This window comes from Xyrauchen texanus, chromosome 7, assembly GCF_025860055.1.
Source record: "Xyrauchen texanus isolate HMW12.3.18 chromosome 7, RBS_HiC_50CHRs, whole genome shotgun sequence".
Classification (NCBI taxonomy): Eukaryota; Metazoa; Chordata; class Actinopteri; order Cypriniformes; family Catostomidae; genus Xyrauchen; species Xyrauchen texanus.
Window position 1 is genome coordinate 2,801,302 of NC_068282.1, and position 23,766 is coordinate 2,825,067.

The 23,766-nt window shown below is 39.5% G+C and overlaps 1 protein-coding gene across 1 annotated transcript in view; it reads right to left on the reverse strand.

Annotated features, from left to right (window-relative positions):
- The window catches only part of LOC127646767 (cadherin-22-like), a 144,344-nt gene that overhangs the window by 21,878 nt on the left and 98,700 nt on the right, over positions 1-23,766 (reverse strand). Inside the window, exon 9 of the mRNA XM_052130634.1 lies at positions 10,630-10,747. Within this exon, the coding sequence (XP_051986594.1) occupies positions 10,630-10,747 (118 nt within the window). The remainder of the gene's footprint in view (positions 1-10,629; positions 10,748-23,766) is intronic.

Here is a 23,766-nt window from a genome sequence, read left to right on the forward strand (position 1 = left end):
ATTTTTTAAAATACGATAAAAAAAAATAAAAATAAAAATAAAAACCAATCAGCTATGCATGAATGAGAATTGTTGTATTATATTTTTTGCATACTGTGAGCTTCAAAATAGGCTTCGTATTTCGTCAAAATATGACCAAGACATGTTCTTGACAGATTTTGTGAGATCCATTCTTTTACAAATTGAGCCTATTTCAAGTTGATAGCAACAACAATGCAACTTTAAAGTTCCGTAGAATTGCCCTATTGCTTCTACAGTCCAGCGTTGAAACGGCAGATATATGAATACGACTAACAGTGACAAACAGCGAAATACATTGAAAAACTAATGCAACAACTCAACTAATGGACTTGCATACAGGCACACCAGCGATCCATCATACAGGACATGCATCACTGTCACGTGCGCCCCTGTTCACAGAGACGAGGTGTTTTTTCTTGTTGCTGAGTAAAAGCACTATGACATTGTGTCTTGACTGTATGCGTAAATCTTCTTTCAAAGGCACTCTCCTTCTCATAAATACAGCAAACACTATCACAGAAAAATATCAGGAATGGAATCATTACCATAATCAAACAACAGCTCAGTTCCTACAAACAGCAGTAAATACAGTAAATACAGTGTGTCTAGATATAAAGAGACTTATAACACATGACGTCCACTAGAGCTGTAAAAGCCATTTTCATCTAATCAGGGTGTGATGTTACATAGGTCATGACCTTTGATGCTTACACATAATTCTATATGACTTTCACCTTTGGATGTCATTGTGTGCTTTATTTATGACATCATAAATTCAAAATGGCTGATGAAAGTACCTCTGGAATATTTACTACCATCTTCTGTACTGTAGTAGATTGATGTGCAGCTCTTTCAAAATAAACAAATATACACAAAATACAATTTTAAGAGGAAAAAATGATTACTTTTAAGTTTCAAGTGATTTAGTAATGCATGGATCAAAAAGATCCAAAGGAATAATTTACCCCAAAATTCAAATTCTGTCATCATTTACTAACCCTCATGTCGTTCCAAACCTGTATGTCTATCGTTTCCTAACACTTTACAATAAGGTTCTATTTGTTAACATTAGTAAATGTATTTATTGTCAGTATCATAAACTAACAATTAATATGATTTTTGAAGCATTTTTTTTTTTAAAAGTAATCTTGTTCCTTTAGAAATAAGACATTTTCTAAGTTTAACATATACTTAACTTTAAATGTTAAAAATGCATTAAGATATGTTGCAATTAGCATGAACCTAAATGGTATTTTTTATTGTTAGTTCATGTTAAGTAATGCAGATAAATAATGTTAACACATAAACCTTCAAGTATTGTGTTCTTATACTAGAATGTAAAAGCTGCTCTTTTCTTTACCATGAGAGTGAATGGTGACCACAACATTCACTGCAAAATGTTCGGTGAATAACAACTTGTTTATTGTTGTTTTTTATTATATTATATTATATTCAGTTTAACACATGATCATGATTTATCTATACAATTGTACTTTGAAATGTAAACAATAAAGCACTTTTTTCACATTACATGAATGAAAATTATATATATATATATACACACCACAGTTAGTTCCGGTCCTCGAATCTGATTGGACGAGAGATGTTCCATGAGCACTGGTGGTCTGACACCATCAGCACTCGGACGCTTCACTGTGTGTGTATCACTCCGCTTGTGTTCCTGCCGTTCTAAACTAAAGTGTAAGAGCAGTGCAAGAGTGGTTGTTTTTTTTACATTACATATGTTATCCAGCAGGTGGTGGCAAAAGATCATTTTTGTGTGTAATATGAGCCAGTTGGTGACGCGAAGAGAAACCGCGTCAGCTAGTGTTTACATAGAACAACGCTCCGTGATCGCTTGTATTACTACTACACTACGAAAGCTAGGAAATAGCTTTAAATGACTTTAAACTAACAACTTCAGTATTATGGCTCATCACAGCTGAGAGACACAACAGACTGATTAATTACACAATGGGTACTGTTTAAAACGGTGGAGGACATCGCGGTTTCTATAGTGATCGACTCTTGTGCGGCTACCGCGAAATAGGGAGAAATACCCCCGCTTGGACGCTATTTTTCCACTGAGAAAGCTGATCTTCAGAAAGCTGACAGCACCTCTGATTGGGAGTGACACACACACACACACACCCACATACAGACACACACAGACACAGACACACACACAGACACACGCACACACACACACAGAGACACGCACACACACACACAGAGACACACACACACACACACCCACATACAGACACACACAGACACAGACACACACACAGACACACGCACACACACACAGAGACACACACACACACACCCACATACAGACACACACAGACACACACACAGACACACGCACACACACACACACAGACACACGCACACACACACAGACACACGCACACACACACAGACACACACACACACACACAGACACACACACACACACACACACACAGAGACACACACAGAGACACACACAGACACACACACAGACACAGACACACACACAGACACACACGCACAGACACACACACAGACACACACACAGACACAGACACACGCACACACACACACACAGAGACACACACACACACACACCCACATACAGACACACACAGACACAGACACACACAGACACACGCACACACACACACAGACACACACACAGAGACACACACACACACACACAGACACACACACACACACACACAGACACACACACAGAGACACACACAGACACACACACACACACACAGACACACACACAGACACACACACAGACACACGCACACACAGACACACACACAGACAGACACACACACACAAACACACACAGACAGACACACACACACACAGACACACAGACACACACAAACACAGACACACACAGACACACACACACACAAACACACACAGACACACACACACAGACACACACAGACACACACACACACACACACAAACACACACAGACACACACACAGACACACACAGACACACACACACACACAGACACACACACACAAACACACACACACAGACAGACACACACACACACAGACACACACACACACAGACACACACACACACAGACACACACACACACACAAACACACACAAACACACACACACACACACATCCATCCGTCTATCCTTGTTTATCAATAACTTGTTCGAAACAGCACAAGCCGTGATACTATTCCTGAAGTGACATTTTTTAATTAATAATGGAGGTTTGGACGCATCATTTGTTTTGAACCAGCAACGGCAGATTCTGATCGGTCGCATAATAAAGTAGTTTCATGTGTTTTTATGACCGTACTCAGTTTTTGCTCATTTATTTTAATGTGCCTGTTCATTAAACTGTTGCATATTATATTATATTATATTAATCATTTTTAAACATGAATCAAGTTTCCAAATATTTTTTGGGGCAACTATATTTGCCAATATGAAACATGTTGTAATGTTTCTCCCTAAAAGGGTCAGTTGAATTGAGATGGGAACAGTCAAATTCTTTTGAATACAGAAAATACACCACCAATGCCAACAACATCTCCAAACAAACAGAGTAACAATGAACAATGCCCTCTGCTTGTGCGATATGTTTGTTTGCGACTAAAATCACGGCAACAGGCAACGAGGGAGCACATGGGCAAGGAAAACGCTAGTGGCACAAGAGAAAAATGAATCAGACGCATGTCTGTGAAAACAACCTTGTGCTATTGACGGACTCCAGACGAGCTGTCCCACATGAAAGTCAAATGATGTTTCGTTTTGGAGTCGTCAATCAAATTCCCAACATGCCAAACAGCTTTCGTTCTCAAAAAGCTCTTGACAATGGCATTCAAAGCACAAAGTAAGAGGCAAATTTCAATATTATCGTGAAAGGACAACTGCATCAATGACAAAAAATAGTTTTGCAGGAGACTAAAAAGTTTGCCATAATGAAAACATGTGTCTGTCCTCAGAGGGAGAATGTAACGCAACACTGCGCTGCTGAACGGAAAAAGTGACAGATTCAATCCGACAGGTGACAAATGTGTCCATGAAAACAGAGGAATGGGAGGATAAAAAGTGTGTTCTTTTGAGTGGGGAATAGCAGGGGATGCCATTTTAGTTTGCAGAGTTTATACAGTTATACAGGTTTGGAACGACACAAGGTGAGTAAATAATGACATGTAGTCATATGTTGGTGGAATGCTGTAAAAGAGTAGAATACAACCAGCCAATTTGTTTTACCCAGAGACAAAAATATAGCGAGTATAGCTGAGTATATGTCTTTGACAATAATGTTGGAGTTGCTTGTATGCCGCGTTTTTACTTATAACTTCACAAAAAGAATGACATACCATTATTTAGAGGACGTGATTATCTTTCAATCGAGTCCACACACAAGATAATCAGATGTATAGATCATTAGATAATCCACATGAAGCACAATGTTACATATGACCACCAGGAGATGGCGCCAAAAACACGACACAGACTCAATGATGCCTCAAATGGCACAGAATTAAACTCATTCTGTGTAATCAACTGAAACAGGAAATCTTTAAAAACACCTTCAGAGCTTAAATGGATAAAAAATTAGTCTTTGCAGCTCGTGCATCATATTCTAAGTCTTCTGAAGGCATTTGATTTTGGTGAGAAATAACCCAATATTGATAAATTATATGAAGATCACTTTAAAACTGAATTGGACACTTTTAACCAGGACTTCATTATTTATTTTTGGTACTTTAAAAATGTATTTTATGTATAGATTTAAATGTTTTAGTCTTGTCCCAGACCCAGACTTTCAATATTAAACTATGACAATCCATTATAAAAGCACAAATTATTTTTGGTTTACAGCTATAATCACAAATAATGAAATAAACGAACCATTTTGCCTCCAATAAAGTTTCTTTTTTGTTTTTTAAATTAGTGTACTTGTTAACAAAGTGGATAAAAGTGTCAGTGAAGAGCATGCTTGAGATGAAATATGAGAGAAAACAATTAAAAATCAAGGAAAATATCATTTTTTATTGAGCGTAATTTCCAATCAAGCTGTATATTTTGTAAAAATTAAGCAAAAAGTGTGGAAATATAATTTAATTGTGTGTATTTAGGATACATAAAACGTTAGCTGTTAAATTAGCTTTAACAATACAAAGGAGTCTTCCATTTTATTTCAAAAACATTAAAAAATGTCCTTTCCATCGGTGTCATTTCCATTGGACACTTTGGTGGGAATTTTTATGACTTTCAGAAAAACTTAACAAATTCGACAAATCTCATATGATGCATGTACATACACTACATAAAAGTGCCTTTGTGGCTTTAATAGGATAGTAAAGAGTCTGTTTGTGCACTTCAAAATCTCACCAGATGCAGTAGGCAATCCAGTATTTATCACCTTCTGTATCATGAATACTAAGTATTCACACATCCTTCACATTTGGCATACAGCTTTTTGCATACTATATATTAGGTAAGTATGCATATAGTGTGTGCAGAGTCTCTATATCAGACAGAGTGTTGTGTGCTCAAGCATGCACGTGTGTGTTTGTGTGGCCCTCAGTCGCCCTAACATGCTCCGTTGACATTTCGATGGCTCTCTCAGCTGACATTTCCATCCTGTCACATCAGTCTTGATTTAGTCATGCGTCACATACACTTACACACCGCATGCCGTTCAGCTCCAAACAACCACAAAAAAAGACACAACAGCAAAATGGAAATAAAGAATATATATATTAGAGATATCTTAGTCTGATTATCTGGAGGCGTCTTTAATCCCTGCGAATATTTAGTCACTTTTTTGACGAATGCAATTTACTTTCCTGCGTTAAAATATTTCAGATTGAAAAAGGAAAGCTGGGGTGAAACATACTGACCTAATAGCCTTTAGCTTACGTCACAGCTCGACAAATACATCTTGGTTCCAGAAATGGAAGTGGAGCGTAGTTCTAGCGGGAAGACCAGCAGCTGTACATCATCACATCATTAGCTGGTAACTCCTAGCCAATCGCACGTAAGCCATTGCTTTATAAGTCCGCTCACAATCTATCACGTTGCTGTTTCGGTGTGCTAACACTGCAACCTCCTCCACCCCACCACCACCAGTTGAGCCCTGTCCCGCAGGAGGGTAGGCTCCTCGCCCCTGCCGCCTATCTCCGGCAGGACATGACGGTTCCGGGTACAAATACCTCGGACTGCCAGACGGGGCCTACGCCAAAGAGAGAGACATCACCTCCCGTTTTACATCTATCAAGTAAATGGCATCTCAAACTTGCGTGTCTTCCGGATAGAAGTATTTTTCCGATTCGTTTTTTCCAAAGGAATTAAAACACGAGGTGAATCACAACATTAATTTGAATCAAAATGTATTTGAAAATTGGACGAGAAAACAAAGATACAAGACTGTGTACTTAAAGTCTTTAATGAGGGAATGAACTGCAATCCCATGAAGCATATAGAGTGACGTAATCGAATTAAAATCTAGTGAAAAATATTAAACTATTGATTTAAAGTTGTTTACTATATAGAAACAATATATTAGAATTTTATGGCACAATATACACTCACCTAAAGGATTATTAGGAGCACCATACTAATTCTGTGTTTGACCCCCTTTTGCCTTCAGAACTGCCTTAATTCTACGTGGCATTGATTCAACAAGGTGCTGAAAGCATTCTTTAGAAATGTTGGCCCATATTGATAGGATAGCATCTTGCAGTTGATGGAGATTTGTGGGATGCACATCCAGGGCACAAAGCTCCCGTTCCACCACATCCCAAAGATGCTCTATTGGGTTGAGATCTGGTGACTGTGGGGGCCATTTTAGTACAGTGAACTCATTGTCATGTTCAAGAAACCAATTTGAAATGATTCGAGCTTTGTGACATGGTGCATTATCCTGCTGGAAGTAGCCATCAGAGGATGGGTACATGGTGGCCATAAAGGGATGGACATGGTCAGAAACAATGCTCAGGTAGGCGTGGCATTTAAACGATGCCCAATTGGCACTAAGGGGCCTAAAGTGTGCCAAGAAAACATCCCCCACACCATTACACCACCACCACCAGCCTGCACAGTGGTAACAAGGCATGATGGATCCATGTTCTCATTCTGTTTACGCCAAATTCTGACTGTACCATCTGAATGTCTCAACAGAAATCGAGACTCATCAGACCAGGCAACATTTTTCCAGTCTTCAACTGTCCAATTTTGGTGAGCTCTTGCAAATTGTAGCCTCTTTTTCCTATTTGTAGTGGAGATGAGTGGTACCCGGTGGGGTCTTCTGCTGTTGTAGCCCATCCGCCTCAAGGTTGTGCGTGTTGTGGCTTCACAAATGCTTTGCTGCATACCTCGGTTGTAACGAGTGGTTATTTCAGGCAAAGTTGCTCTTCTATCAGCTTGAATCAGTCGGCCCATTCTCCTCTGACCTCTAGCATCAACAAGGCATTTTCGCCCACAGGACTGCCGCATACTGGATGTTTTTCCCTTTTCACACCATTCTTTGTAAACCCTAGAAATGGTTGTGCGTGAAAATCCCAGTAACTGAGCAGATTGTGAAATACTCAGACCGGCCCGTCTGGCACCAACAAACATGCCACGCTCAAAATTGCCTTTCTTTCCCATTCTGACATTCAGTTTGGAGTTCAGGAGACTGTCTTGACCAGGACCACACCCCTAAATGCATTGAAGCAACTGCCATGTGATTGGTTGATTAGATAATTGCATTAATGAGAAATTGAACAGGTGTTCCTAATAATCCTTTAGGTGAGTGTATATACATACACATATATACATATACATACTGTATAAAAAATAAATACAGAATAAGTTTGAGAGTGTAGGGTGAGCGACACGATCGCGTAATTCACAGTGCATGATGTAGTGGGCAATGATAAGAATCTTTGGGTTGAATGCGAATCAATTTGATTCACTTTTTCAAAGACTTTTGATTCGATTCAAAACGTCTTGGTTACTGTAGTAAGCTCCATTCCCTGATGGAGGGAACAAGACGTTGTGTCGATGTAGTGACACTAGGGGTGGAACTTGGGAGCCCCAATCACCTCTGATATTTCAGAGAAGGTCAATGTGAAGGAATTCGCATGCCACTCCCCCGGACATACGGGTATATAAGCAACCACTCATTCATGTAGAGTCCTGGCCATTTCAGCGAGTAGTTCAGTGTTGTGGCAGGAGGGACACAATGTCTTGTTCCCTCTATCAGGGAACGGAGGTTACAACAGTAACCAAGACTTTCCCTATCTGTCACTCACTCAACATTGTGTCGATATAGTGACACTAGGGGTCCCTATACAAAATGCCACAACCAGCTGAACTTTGTTACGCGGATCGGCATTGCAAAGTCAGGCAGGCTACCGTGTGCCTAGTAAAAAGTGCGCACAGCCATTCGCCATTGCCCAGGAGGATGCCACACTCCCAGTGTGTGTGCTTGTACTCCTAGGGGGCAGGGCGCGCATTTGCCTGGTATGCCAAAGCAAAGGCATCCGCAATGCAGTGAGCAATCCTCAGTTTGGAGACAGCCTTCTTCTGCTGTCCCACAAAACAGACAAAGAGCTCTCTGTACGGTCCAAGTAAATACGCAAGATGCGTACTGGACACAGCAACGACAAGGCTGGGACTGCCTCTTCCCAAGACAGTGCTGACAAGTTCACCATTGATCCTTATAGGGGTAGTGGGAACTTTGGGCACATAGCCCAGCCAGGGTCTCAGGATCACGTGAGAGTAAGCCAGACCGAACTCTAGGCATGTATCGCTAACAGAGAATGCCTGCAGGTCCCGAAACCTCTTGATGGATAATTAAAATATTTTGGATAATAATAAAAAAAATAATAATTATAATAATTAATCTTAGTATACAGTAGCAAGAACAAGTATGTGAACCATTTGTAATTACCTGCAATTTATGTATAAAATTGTCTTAAAATCCGGTATGATCTTCATCTAATTTTCAACAATGAAAACAATCTGTTTTAACTAATAAGACACAAATTATTTTAATGTTCCTGCATATATTGAATGTATCTTTCAAACATACACAGTGTTAGTTGGAAAATTTTAGTAAATCCCAAGGGCCCAATTAATGAAACGAAATTGTAGGTGTGGGTTAGAGCTACTTCGACTTATAAAAAGCACTCAAACATTTTGAGTTTAAAATTCACAATCAGACATCCTATGAATATGGCTGAGCTGAAGCAGTTCTGTAAGGAAGAATGGTCCAAATTTCCATCTGAACGATGTGCAGGTCTAATCCGCAACTACTGGAAACGCTTGGTTGAGGTTAGTGCTGCCAAAGGAGGATTGACCAGTTATTAAATCCAAGGGTGCACTTACTTTTTCCACAGATCTGAGAATGTTTAATGGGATGTGTTCAATAAAGATATAAAAAATTATACCTGTTTGTGTGTTGTCATCTTAAGCACATTGTGTTTGTCAATACTTGTGACACATTTTATGACAAATTAATGATGAAAAAAGCAAATTACAAAGAGTTCACATACTTTTTCTTGCCACTGTATTTATCTGGTTTCTGTTAGTTCATAATACATTAACTAATGTTAAAATGTATTAGTATATGTAGAAATGAACCAAGATGAATACATACCGTACATTGCATTAGCTAATGTTAACATACCGTACACAACCTTATTGTAGTATTTCCAAGTTTGCAAAAATAATAAAAAAAAGAAAATCTTAATATTAAAATAATTAACATGAATATGAATTAGAAAGAAAATTTAAACACTTTCTCCTTTCCTGACGCAAACAACAGATGCTACAACAGAAGGTGATGGTAGGCGACAATGTGGACTACCTCTTGGGAGCGGTCGTGAAAAATTACATTTGTCAAGTCTGACATACAGTAAAATATGTTATTTTTGTAACTTATTCTGGTCTTTGAAAAGTGCACATAAACTTTGATCATAGTTTAACGACACCTCACACACCGAAACATCCTGGAGGAGCTGTATCCATCCGATTATCCCTCATACGAGAAACTCCGAGAGAGAGAGAGATTAGGTGTTCACTTGGAGAAGTTCAGTTCAAAGATGGTGTAAAACTGCTTTCCAGTAGCTCCCTCTTCTCGGATTATGTTTTTTTTTATTTTCCAACTGCGAATCAGACTCGACAAACTGCCTGATGTCTATCTCACCTTAAGATGGAATGAAGTCCCAGAACGGTCCAACAGGAGAGAATAAAAGGAAAGACTTCTTTATTAATATCGATTTCTCCTTTGCGGACACACCTGAGCCCAGGTCATTGACACAATTGGGTCAAATGTGAGATGTCTTTGGACAAGTCCATGGAGACTATAGAAAAGTCTTGTTCAAGTACTTGTAAATGCGCCACAAATATTTGCTCAAACCAAAGATTGCACTACAAATAAGCATTTATCTGTAACTTTTCATGGTCCATTTTGATCAGTTATTGTTTTCATTTTCCTGAAAATAATACACATGCATGCCGTTCCATTCCTGTTCATAGATTTCATCTTCAGCTACACAAAAATAACATTTTCAGTAATTCAATTAAATTTGACGTTATCATTTTAAGATGTTATGAAGTTCTCACCTTTGATGTCCCATAGTGTAAAATGCCGGTTGTTGGATGCTTCAGGTGCCAGTGTGAAATAGAATCGATGTCCAGATTGTGGCTCGTCCCGGTCGACAACGCTGATGGTGTGAATGAGCTGCGGACAGGGATGGAAGAATGGCAATTATCGAAACTTTCTAAGGCGGGCATCACTATTAGGGTACTATAGGGCTATAAAGGCACCTCTTCTCAAAGTCACAAAGTGTATCAAGATTGAAGAAGAACATTTTATTTATTTTTCGTTGAACATTGATGGAGCGACATCATTTGTGTGAAAAGAAATTCGTTTTAAAAATGTATTTAATAAAATAAAATAAAATAAAATAAAAGTGCAAGGGGGCCTTTTACCCCACACTTGGTTACAGAGATATAGTGTAGATATACAGTCACCTAAAGGATTATTAGGAACACCATACTAATACTGTGTTTGACCCCCTTTCGCCTTCAGAACTGCCTTAATTCTACGTGGCATTGATTCAACAAGGTGCTGAAAGCATTCTTTAGAAATGTTGGCCCATATTGATAGGATAGCATCTTGCAGTTGATGGAGATTTGTGGGATGCACATCCAGGGCATGAAGCTCCCGTTCCACCATATCCCAAAGATGCTCTATTGGGTTGAGATCTGGTGACTGTGGGGGCCATTTTAGTACAGTGAACTCATTGTCATGTTCAAGAAACCAATTTGAAATGATTCGAGCTTTGTGACATGGTGCATTATCCTGCTGGAAGTAGCCATCAGAGGATGGGTACATGGTGGCCATAAAGGGATGGACATGGTCAGAAACAATGCTCAGGTAGGCCGTGGCATTTAAACGATGCCCAATTGGCACTAAGGGGCCTAAAGTGTGCCAAGAAATCATCCCCCACACCATTACACCACCACTACCAGCCTGCACAGTGGTAACAAGGCATGATGGATCCATGTTCTCATTCTGTTTACGCCAAATTCTGACTCTACCATCTGAATGTCTCAACAGAAATCGAGACTCATCAGACCAGGCAACATTTTTCCAGTCTTCAACTGTCCAATTTTGGTGAGCTCTTGCAAATTGTAGCCTCTTTTTCCTATTTGTAGTGGAGATGAGTGGTACCCGGTGGGGTCTTCTGCTGTTGTAGTCCATCCGCCTCAAGGTTGTGCGTGTTGTGGCTTCACAAATGCTTTGCTGCATACCTCGGTTGTAACGAGTGGTTATTTCAGGCAAAGTTGCTCTTCTATCAGCTTGAATCAGTCGGGCCATTCTCCTCTGACCTCTAGCATCAACAAGGCATTTTCAGCCCACAGGACTGCCGCATACTGGATGTTTTTCCTTTTCACACCATTCTTTGTAAACCCTAGAAATGGTTGTGCGTGAAAATCCCAGTAACTGAGCAGATTGTGAAATACTCAGACCGGCCCGTCTGGCACCAACAACCATGCCACGCTCAAAATTGCTTAAATCACCTTTCTTTCCCATTCTGACATTCAGTTTGGAGTTCAGGAGATTGTCTTGACCACACCCCTAAATGCATTGAAGCAACTGCCATGTGATTGGTTGATTAGATAATTGCATTAATGAGAAATTGAACAGGTGTTCCTAATAATCCTTTAGGTGAGTGTAGGGTCAACAGTTACAAATATGTCAACTTATGCATACATCTTTGAGACAGCAGGGTGCTTTTTGAGTAACAATCTAAGATCATTCAAAATAACTACTTCAGAAATTAATGCACCATTTCCTATTCATTTTAATCACATTTGACATTTCAGAAAATCTCAAGTATTCTAAGGATAGGAAGGAATCTCCATTGTGATTGGATAAGTCGATCTGAGCCCAATTTTAACATTCTTCATAACAAATATATTACCCCCCACTTCAAATGGGGCTGGTAGAATCACCGTGACAACTGCCCCACCATAACATTGGAGTGCTACCAGCGTGTGCACATAAATGTGTCAATTAAAGAAATAAAAGGAATATTCCAGGTTCATTACAAGTAATGCTCAGTGGACAGCATTTGTGGCATAATGTTGAATACCACAAAAATGCATTTCAACTCATCCCTCCTTTTGTTGGATAAAAAAAAGCAATTTGATGTTACACTGAGGCACTTACAATGGAAGTACTGTCGAAATACTGTCGATTGAGCTTAACTTGAATTGAACCCGGAATATTCCTTTAATGAAATAATAGCAAATGAGTATATTGAAGTATTGATCCTTTGTTGCTGTGTTGTCTATGCTTAATGCTAGAGATGTATTAATATAAATGATTTAGACACTTTAGGATTCACCGGCCTATTCACAACGCAAGTTACGCATCTGGTGCAACTTGATCAAGTTCAGCTGTGCATTCGGTTTGCTGCAACAGAAACAAAACGTTTGTCAGTATATTAATAACTACAGTCTAGACCAATGCAAAATAGGTATCGTTTGAAAGCTTAGAAGCTCTACTTTCCAATGCATGTAGGTGTTATGGCCAAAACTAAACCAGTGCTTTGAAATGTTCAGACAAACCTGATCATTTATAAAAAAGATTGCACTGTACATATTTGATGAGTTAGATGTTTTTTATGATTACAATAATGAGTCATAAGCCATGTGTCATATGTTGTTGGAAAGCTCTCAAAGAGTCCAATCGACCAGTCTATTTGTTTAACTCACAGACAAAAATATAGCGAGTCTTTGACATATATGTTTCATGCGAACAGGTGTTGGTTATATGCTCTGTTTTTGCATATAACTTTACGAAAAATAAACTGAACATAAATGATCACATACCATTACTTAGAGGACTTGATTATCTTTCAAACGAGCCCACACACAACATAATCAGATGCAAAGCTCATTAGATAATTAGATAATTGTCATGAAGCACAATGTGCACAAAGCATCAGGCTATCTGGGATCTTGCAATCTGGCTGAAACGAGATTAGAGTGATGATGGCGTAGTGGGCTAAAGCACATAACTGTTAATCAGAAGGTTGCTGGTTCGATCCCCACAGCCACCATCATTGTGTCCTTTGGATAAAAGCATCAGCCAAATGCATAAATGTAAAATGCATAAATGTAAAATCCAATTGGATTGGGTTCAGATCAGTGCAAAAATCATCCATATTTGGGCAGAGAGACATGATATTGGTGACTGTTACATATGGCCACCAGGAGATGGCGCCAAGTACATTGACTCATTAAGTCAAATGGCACTCATTCTTTGAAATCTCATTGCTAAAATCATGTCTCCATGCTATGCAAACCTTAAGTCACATGTTTAATTAGTTACGTACAAGTATTCTGCTTTATTTGTTTGGAGAGGCGTTTGGACACTTGGATAAATTGTTTTTATAATGCTATAACTTTTGATTGCTTTGTTGAATCAACACAAAACTTTACAGGAGACATGATTGATAACAAAACAAAAGCCTCTGAGCCACATTATTTACACCCAGGTACCTAGTATCATAATGTATCATAATCTATATAATTACAAAAGTGGAAAGTTTTCATTACAATGATACCAAACACTTGACCTTCACTGTTATAACTGTTATATAACTATATAAGCCTTTCATTTGGGGTATGCCACTGAAATAGGACATTTTTAAAAATACCCTCAGAGTTTAAAGGGTTAAAGGTCCTGTCATCATTTCCTCCCTATTATATTGTACCAACATGTATGAGTTTCTTTCTTCCGCCGAACACAAAAGGAAGGCAGAATGTTCATACAATAAAAAAGTGAATGGTGCTGATGCTTTCATTCTACGTTAGTTTTCCTTTTAAGTCCCACGAAAGAAAGAAGGTCCTACAGGCTTGGAACAACATGAGGGTTTTGGGTGAACAAACTCTGTGCTATGGCCATTTTCTTCCAAAAGTATACAGTATTTGTCTAATTATCCTCCTTTGAAGTCATTGTCATTATAGTCATTTTCTCTACTGCACATTAATGGCATTACACTGAGTTCACTGGTTCTACTCGCTATGATGAATAACAATTTCTCCAATAAATCAAAACCATAATGTGGATAAGTTGTTGTCGTAAAGCGAGCATGGGTGAATTTAAGCGGGGCATTTTCTGAAATCGGGCCCAGTCGCCGTCTTTTTGTGAGACAACAGATGGAATGTGTTCAGAGGGGCGGGAGGAATAGAGTAACGGGTGCAAGAGAGAGACAGACAGTGGGCGGCACTTCAGACAATCCATCAAAAATTCCCAATATTCTCTCGCTCCTCATTTCTCATTACACGGTCATCAAAGGGCTCACATGCCATTTATGTTGATTTTTAGAGGATGGGGGGTTGATAGAAAATCCGAAATGGCAATTAGAGGAGAGAGAGGAAGAAAACTAAATTAAAATCTTTTGCAAAGTCTTGCTCACACACCCTGCAGTACGAATAAAGTCACGGATTGGAAAATGAAAAGGAGACACACATACACAAATGCAATGTGAAAGCAAGGACAAATGCTTCCAAAGCACCATATTACACTCAAAGGACACTCCAAACTAGCAGTGATGTTTCCCCTTCAGAATGATTAAAGCTGGAGTTTCAGAAAACGGCAGAGTGCTCATCTTAAAGCATCGATCCTGGAGGAAGCAGTCATCTTGACGGGGTCTGCTTTGACTCAACTACACTCCCAAGAGGAGAACTATACCACTCTAAAATTCAACAGTAAAATGCAGTCAAAGCTCTGAAAAGAGGAGATGAGGCTTTCAAAAATGAGTTTATAACATTTATAATAATGTTGAGTTTGAGTCCACCTTAGTCAAGTCCAATTCTTTTTATTATCCCCTTTTATCCCAATTTGGAATGCCCAATTCCCACTAGGTAGTAGGTCCTCGCGGTGGTGCGGTCACTCACCTCAATCCGAGTGGCGGAGGACGAGTCTCAGTTGTCTCCGCTTCTGAGACCGTCAATCCGCGCATCTTATCCCGTGACTCGTTGAGAGCGAGAACCACTAATCGCGACGAGGAGGTTACCCCATGTGACTTTACCCTCCCTAACAACCGGGCCAATTTGGTTGCTTAGGAGACCTGGCTGGAGTCACTCAGCACGCCCTGAATTCAAACTCGTGACTCCAGGGGTGGTAGTCAGCGTCAGGACTCGAGTACCCCAACTCTAGTTTATAACAGATGCTAATAAGTGGTGCTGAGACAAAGCTATTACTATTGCTCATACATTATGGCTTGGGGTGTTTCTAAGTGATTAGATGTACGATTTATGCGTGGTGGAAAATAAAACAGACAAAAAATCCCATAGACTTACACTGAAGAAGGGACCTAAGCCAAATCTAGAGACCAGAATATCACAGAGACTTGGGGGTGCGTTCAGTGGCAAAACCCACTTCAAAGTGGGTTATATGGTTTCAAGAACTTTTCAATATTTTCCTGTCATTTTTTATTTGATTACATCATTTGCAATGTATTATGGGATTGCAGACATTAAGTACGCAGTCTTGTATCTTTGTCTTTATGCCTGATTTTCAAAATAATTTTTGCTTCGAATCAAACTTTGTAATATTGTGATATACCTCAGAGATGGTTGGTTTGGTTCATGGCTTAGAACTCTTTACTTTATAAAATCCCTATGAAAAAAATAAATCAATGGGAAAAAGACTTCTAGCAGGAAGACCCGCAGACTGAGTGAAATTAAGATGACATTTATTTGATGAATATAAAACAGAAAAGTAATGTCTCTCTTTGACGTAGTCCCCGTCTGGCGGTCCGAAGTTGTAGTACTCGGAATCGTCATATCTTGCCGATGATAGGAGGCAGGGGCGAGGAGCCTACCCCTGTACCGGACGGGACTCAACTGGTGGTGGTGGGGTGGAGGAGGTTGCCGTGTTAGCGCACTGAAACCGCAATGTGATAGATTGTGAGCAGACTTATAAAGCAACGGCTTACATGTGATTGGCTAGGGGTTACCCAGATAATGGTGCGATGATGTACAGCTGCTAGTCTTCCCGCTAGAACTATGCTACGCTTCCATTTCCGGAAACATGGGGTGGCTAAATATAGAATTCAACTAATATTCAATATTAATATAAAATGATTTTATTTTTCCTTTTTATTCATTTTAATAAATTTTTAAACAAATAATTTTTGTTATTTTATTTTTTATTTTATGCTGTTGTTGCACTTATGCAAGACTTATTCGTTTGTCATGAATAATCTTGTGTTTTGTTTTGCATACATCAATTTCAAGATAAAATGATGAAGTACCTTTAACTGTAAACTATTTAAATAACTGGATATACTGTAAATTGCCTTTATTGCGATATATAATAACTCACACTGTGAGTAAAACGTTCTAGCGGTAACAAGTTACTATCAGGTCCTATTCGTTCACATTAGCTAATGCATTATGTAAGCCTTTTTAATGCTAGTTAATAAAAATACAGGTGTTCATTGTTAGTTCATAGTGCATTAACTAACCTTAACATTTGCAACTTTTGATTTTAACAATGTATTAATATCTGTTGAAATTAACATTAACCAAGATTAAACAATGCTGTAAAATAATGTTCATTGGAAGTCCATGTTAACTAGTGTTGTTAGCTAATGCTAACAAATGGAACCTTCTTGTAAAGCGTAACCGATTTTGCTCATCCCACTCACTCTTATGGCAAACACAGAACTGTGGATAATGCAAAGCTTGTCCTACAAGAGTCAAATCCCAAGTGGCGAGACTACAACGCCTCGACACATAATTCTTGGCACTGTATTTACAACTGATGATGCTATAGTTGATTACATCTATAATAGCAGTAAACAAAATGCTAAACTATTCTGCACACTTCACATAACCTGCATTACTTGAAGTGCTCCACTTTTGTCTGTGACTGATAATACATATGCTTGAACGAGAGTGGCTTGCATTTAAGTTTCTTGTACTCCAGTAACTTGTGCCACATTGTCTGGGGCACAGATAATTGCATAAAGACTGTTACACAAGCTAGCAATCTTCTGCCTTTAGGACATAAGAGGGGGGTTGAGACACAAGATGTTACATTTCTGCTTAATTGAACATAAAAATAATGGACCGAATTTAATTTCATAATACACTTTCCTGGGGTTATTGTGCGCAGTTTATCCATGCACGATATTTGAAAGAAAGAAATACATGACTAAATGTATTAGCTTGCTCTGTCTCTGAAATTATATAGTTTCATGAATAATCGTAACAATTCGACAAGATGAAGAAATCGTAAGATATCATGTGACTTTTCTCATGTAAGAGTTTTAGACTAACCAATAAATAAACAGAATTTAAAATTAATATAATACAGCCATTCAATTTTAGCTAGCCAACATAGTCATAATCAGGGATGGACTGGTAATCTGGAATACCGGGTATTTTCCCGGTGGGCCGATGCACTTTGGGGCCAATCAGGAGCAGACTGGCCATCGGGAGAACCGAGCGCGCCAGTGGGTCGGCCGCGAAATGGGCCGAATAGGCCGCGATAAGATAAAATGAGCCGCCGTGTTATGCAGAACAGACAACAAAACGGCGCTGCGATATGCAGAAAAGGACAGCGAACACCCCCAACTCCCCCACCTGCTACATTTTTGTGCCAGTTGTTGTGTAAAATCCCAGGCCGATTTCTCTTCCCTGGTCATAATTTGTACGAGATTGCAAAATCGTAAGATATCATACAACTATTCTTGAAAAGATGCAACTTTATACAAAGCAATCAACAAACAGTATTTCAAAATTATATAACACAGGCATCAAATTTGTGTTACCCAACAGTCGTAATTTGTAGGAGATGACGAAATCGTAAGATATCACACAACTTTTCTCGTACACAAAGGTACAACTTTTTGACCAACCAATCAACAAACAGAAGTTCAAATCAATACAATACTGCCATTCGATTTTAGCTAGCCAACATAGTCATAATCAGGGCTGGACTGGTAATCTGGCATACCGGGTATTTTCCCGGTGCACCGATGCACTTTGGGGCTGATCAGGGGTGGATTGGCCATCGGGAGAACCGAGCAGGCCAGTGGGTCGGCCGCGAAATGGGCCGAATATGCCGCAATAAGCTCAAATGAGCCGCAGCGTAATGCAGAATGGACCACAAAATGGCGGCATGATATGCAGAAAAGGACAGCGAACACCAAACTTTTCATGTACGAAAAGGAGCGCCTTTTAAACCAACCAATCAACAAACAGAATTTCAAATTTTTGCTAACCAACATAGTTCAACGTAGAATAATCGTGCAAGATTGCAAAATCAAAAGATATTGTTGAACTTTTCTTGTTTGAAAGGGTAACAATTTTAGACCAACAAATCAACAAACAGAATTTCAAATTGATTCAATACACGCATTACATTTTTGATAGCTAACATAGACATAATCCGTACGATTATGGGCTGAATAGGCCGCAATAAGCTCAAATGAGCCGCAGCGTAATGCAGAATGGACCACAAAACAGCGGCACGATATGCAGAAAAGGACAGCGAACACGCATTACATTTCCGATAGCCAACATATCCGTAATCCGTACGAGATGGCAAAATCAAAAGATATTGTACGACTTTTAGACCAACCAATCAACAAACAGAAGTTCAAATCAATACAATACAGCCATTAAATTTTAGCTAGCCAACACAGTCATAATTCGTACGAGATGGCAAAAACTATTGTTGTATGAAAAGTTTCTACCAAAAATTTGTAGATGACGAAATCAAAAGATATCGTACGACTTTTCTCGCAGGAAAAGGTGCGACTTTTAGACCAACTAATCAATAAAAAATATTTTAAATCGTACTATTATAACTATTTAACATGAGACCGGGTTGGTGAAACTGTAATAGTGATGCTTGCTTTGGTAAGTACAACCATTAGAATAAATAAATGCATTGAATGTTTTCTTAACCAACTGTGTTAACTGTAATGCCAAGGACAAAAATAAGACTTTGAGGGCAAAACTAGGAGGATTTGTTTTGGGGAGGAAGGACTTTTGAATGAGACGTTGGGAGACAAAAAGAGAACGCGAGAGAGATTGTGAGAGAAAACCAACGTGTGGGAGTTTATTGAGTGGCGAACAGCTCCCTCAAGCAAAATCGTCTAATTCGATTTCCATCCTGCAGCCCCCTCATGACCCTTTAAGCTGCTCGAGTCTTGGAAAGTAAGTAGTGAAGCGGCTCCCAAAAGTCTTCAATGTTCTCCAGAGCTTTCCAGGACCAAAGGTCTTCTCCAAAAGTCTGCTTCCTTCACACGGCAGAGGAGGAGGATGTTGACCTCCGAGATGGAACGGGGAAATTGAGGGAAAAAAGTTTTAAAGTCAAAGCTTTTTTTATTGTCGTGTGCACAGAGTACATAGTACAAAGAACAATGAAATGCATACTTGGGTGCTTCTCGCAAAACTGAGACAACATGCATGTGCAAAGAAAGCAAGACAAACAGGAAGTGACAGACAGAAAATTTGCATAAGCATACACAATAAAGCGATGTGCATAGAGAATGTGTAGTGCACACGTGTATAGAGCAATGCCCCGCCCCGCCCCTGGAGAATATGTCGTGTAAAATGAGTATGCATATATGCACTCATATATTAATGTGTAATGTAAATATATACACTCACCTAAAGGATTATTAGGAACACCATACTAATACTGTGTTTGACCCCCTTTCGCATTCAGAACTGCCTTAATTCTACGTGGCATTGATTCAACAAGGTGCTGAAAGCATTCTTTAGAAATGTTGGCCCATATTGATATTATAGCATCTTGCAGTTGTTGGAGATTTGTGGGATGCACATCCAGGGCACGAAGCTCCCGTTCCACCACATCCCAAAGATGCTCTATTGGGTTGAGATCTGGTGACTGTGGGGGCCATTTTAGTACAGTGAACTCATTGTCATGTTCAAGAAACCAATTTGAAATGACTCGAGCTTTGTGACATGGTGCATTATCCTGCTGGAAGTAGCCATCAGAGGATGGGTACATGGTGGCCATAAAGGGATGGACATGGTCAGAAACAATGCTCAGGTAGGCCATGGCATTTAAGCGATGCCCAATTGGCACTAAGGGGCCTAAAGTGTGCCAAGAAAACATCCCCCACACCATTACACCACCACCACCAGCCTGCACAGTGGTAACAAGGCATGATGGATCCATGTTCTCATTCTGTTTACGCCAAATTCTGACTCTACCATCTGAATGTCTCAACAGAAATCGAGACTCATCAGACCAGGCAACATTTTTCCAGTCTTCAACTGTCCAATTTTGGTGAGCTCTTGCAAATTGTAGCCTCTTTTTCCTATTTGTAGTGGAGATGAGTGGTACCCGGTGGGGTCTTCTGCTGTTGTAGCCCATCCGCCTCAAGGTTGTGCGTGTTGTGGCTTCACAAATGCTTTGCTGCATACCTCGGTTGTAACGAGTGGTTATTTCAGGCAAAGTTGCTCTTCTATCAGCTTGAATCAGTCGGCCCATTCTCCTCTGACCTCTAGCATCAACAAGGCATTTTCAGCCCACAGGACTGCCGCATACTGGATGTTTTTCCCTTTTCACACCATTCTTTGTAAACCCTAGAAATGGTTGTGCGTGAAAATCCCAGTAACTGAGCAGATTGTGAAATACTCAGACCGGCCCGTCTGGCACCAACAACCATGCCACGCTCAAAATTGCTTAAATCACCTTTCTTTCCCATTCTGACATTCAGTTTGGAGTTCAGGAGATTGTCTTGACCAGGACCACACCCCTAAATGCATTGAAGCAACTGCCATGTGATTGGTTGATTAGATAATTGCATTAATAAGAAATTGAACGGGTGTTCCTAATAATCCTTTAGGTGAGTGTATATATGTGCATATAAGTGTGTTGTAGGCTGAACAGAAATAATACTGCAAAAAGGTTGATGGTAAGAGTTCTGAAATTAGTGTTACATTATAGTAAGTGTGTATGTGTAGTTATGCATTAGATGTAACAGTCTTAGATGACAGTCTTATGGCAGTGGGGTAGAAGCTGTTCCTGTATCTTGAAGAGTGTGTTATGATGCACCTGATCCACTTCCCAGAGAAAAATGTTCGTGCAGGGTGACTAGAGTCCTTCATGATGCTTGCAGCTTTCCTGAGACAGCGTTTAGAGTGGATTTCCTGGATTAAGGAGAGACGTGTGCCTATTATTCTTCGAGCTGTTTTCACCACCCTTTGCAGAGCAGTCTTGTCCTGTGACGAGCAGCTGCTGTACCAGGACATAATGCCTCCAGTGAGAATGGATTCAAGAGCGCACCTGTAGAAGCTGGTCATGACTGCTGTGGACATCCGAGTTTCCTCAGACGTCTGAGGTATTCAGAGCGAGGTTGTTACTCTGGCACCATTCTGCAGCATCACATCATTGTTTGTGATCAAGCCTATCATGGTGGTGTCATCAGCAAACTTTAAGATGGAATTGGAGCTGTATCTGGCTACACAGTCATGGGTGAACAGGGTGTACAGTAGTGGGCTCAGCACGCTTCCCGAAAGTGTGCCAGTGTTGAGGATCAGAGAGGATGAGGTGTTTTTACCCATTCGCACATGCTGGGTCTGCCAGTGAGAAAATCCAGTATCCAGTTGCATAAAGTGGGTCCGAGTCCAAGGTTAAGCAGTTTCTGTATTAGTTTTGATGGAATAACCGTGTTTAGTACATTTTAGTAAGTATATATTAGCATGAAGAGTCTAAATATACACTTTCCACCATGTCAGTGATGGCAAACAGAAATCTACCAATTTTCTCATTGAATTCATCATGTGATCTGCCGTGTTGGTAACATGTCTGTTTTGCACACAGATGTTATTTGGGGTTTTGATCTGAGCAAACCGAGATCTAAAATATTCACGTGAACCGATTCGTTCGATAGTTCGTGCAAGTGAACTGGTTAAAACAAACGATTCAACCAATCAGCTCATAAGTAGCGCTTGGAAGTCCAATTCATTGTACAGACTGTTCATGTAAATGAATGATAATGAGATCAGGCTGCATATGGAAAGGAGCAGCATGGACATTCTGCCTAACATCTCCTTTTGTGCTCCACGGAAGAAAGAAACACATTCGGGTTTGGCGGGTAAGTAAATGATGACCAGATTTTCCTTTTGAGTGTACTATTCCTTCAATTCTGTAGGAGTGAATTCAACACTGGCTGATTTTACTGTATAGTAATCTATATGTGTATCTGTCACTATATGAGAAGGAGCCAATTCATCTGTATGGCCATTGTGTGTGTGTGTGTGTGTGTGTGTGCCCCACCCCTTCCCAAACATTAGTCATGTAGCTGGGACTGTCCCGAGGAAAAGCAAGCCCTTGTGATCCGTCACTGAGAGCTGCTCGGCATCGTTTGATGTCTTGTGCGAGTTGACAGGCTTCTCGTCCCCAGGCTCTTCTTAGTATTTGCCTTTCCACCCGGCCTTTTCCTACACGCAGCGCTATATGATATGTGTCTCTTTGTATCTGATCAGACCCGTTTGCCCAAATACCACAGGGTTACGAGTGGAATCCCACATGCTCAACTTTTTCTCATGTCAATCAGAATAAGGGTAAGGCATATAGACTTGAGAAAATGATGGGTGGAAATGTTAAAAAGAGGACTCTAACATGACAACATGTTTATAGGTAATTCATACTGAAAAATGTAATGTATTATTATTATTAAAAACTAAGCTTTGGATGGTAAACAATAGTTATATAAAAACCTTTGAATTTATTTATTTCTATTTACATGGTACTACAAGACACAAGGCCCAAAAACATAAATAAAAAATAAATAAATAAATAATTAACACAGTAATAACATGGTACCATGCCCAAAATTAATAACTAAAAAAAACATGATAATACCCATGTCCAAAATCAAAAAAAAATGGTAATACCATAAAAAAAAAAAAAAAAATGGTATTACCATGGTACTATGATAAAAAAATAATAAATAATGCATAATAATACTATGACACCATGTGCAAAAATAAAACAAATAATAATACCATCTTACCAGGTAAAAAATTAATAAATTACAATAATAATAATAAACTAGATCTAGATTCTGAAGAAAATGTGAGTGGTGCTTGCCGTGGCAAAACTCGTTAAATAGCATTTTCTAATTTGTTGCTAAGCACTAAAATAATGGTCATTATTGTTGCTAGCATGTTGCAACAATACAA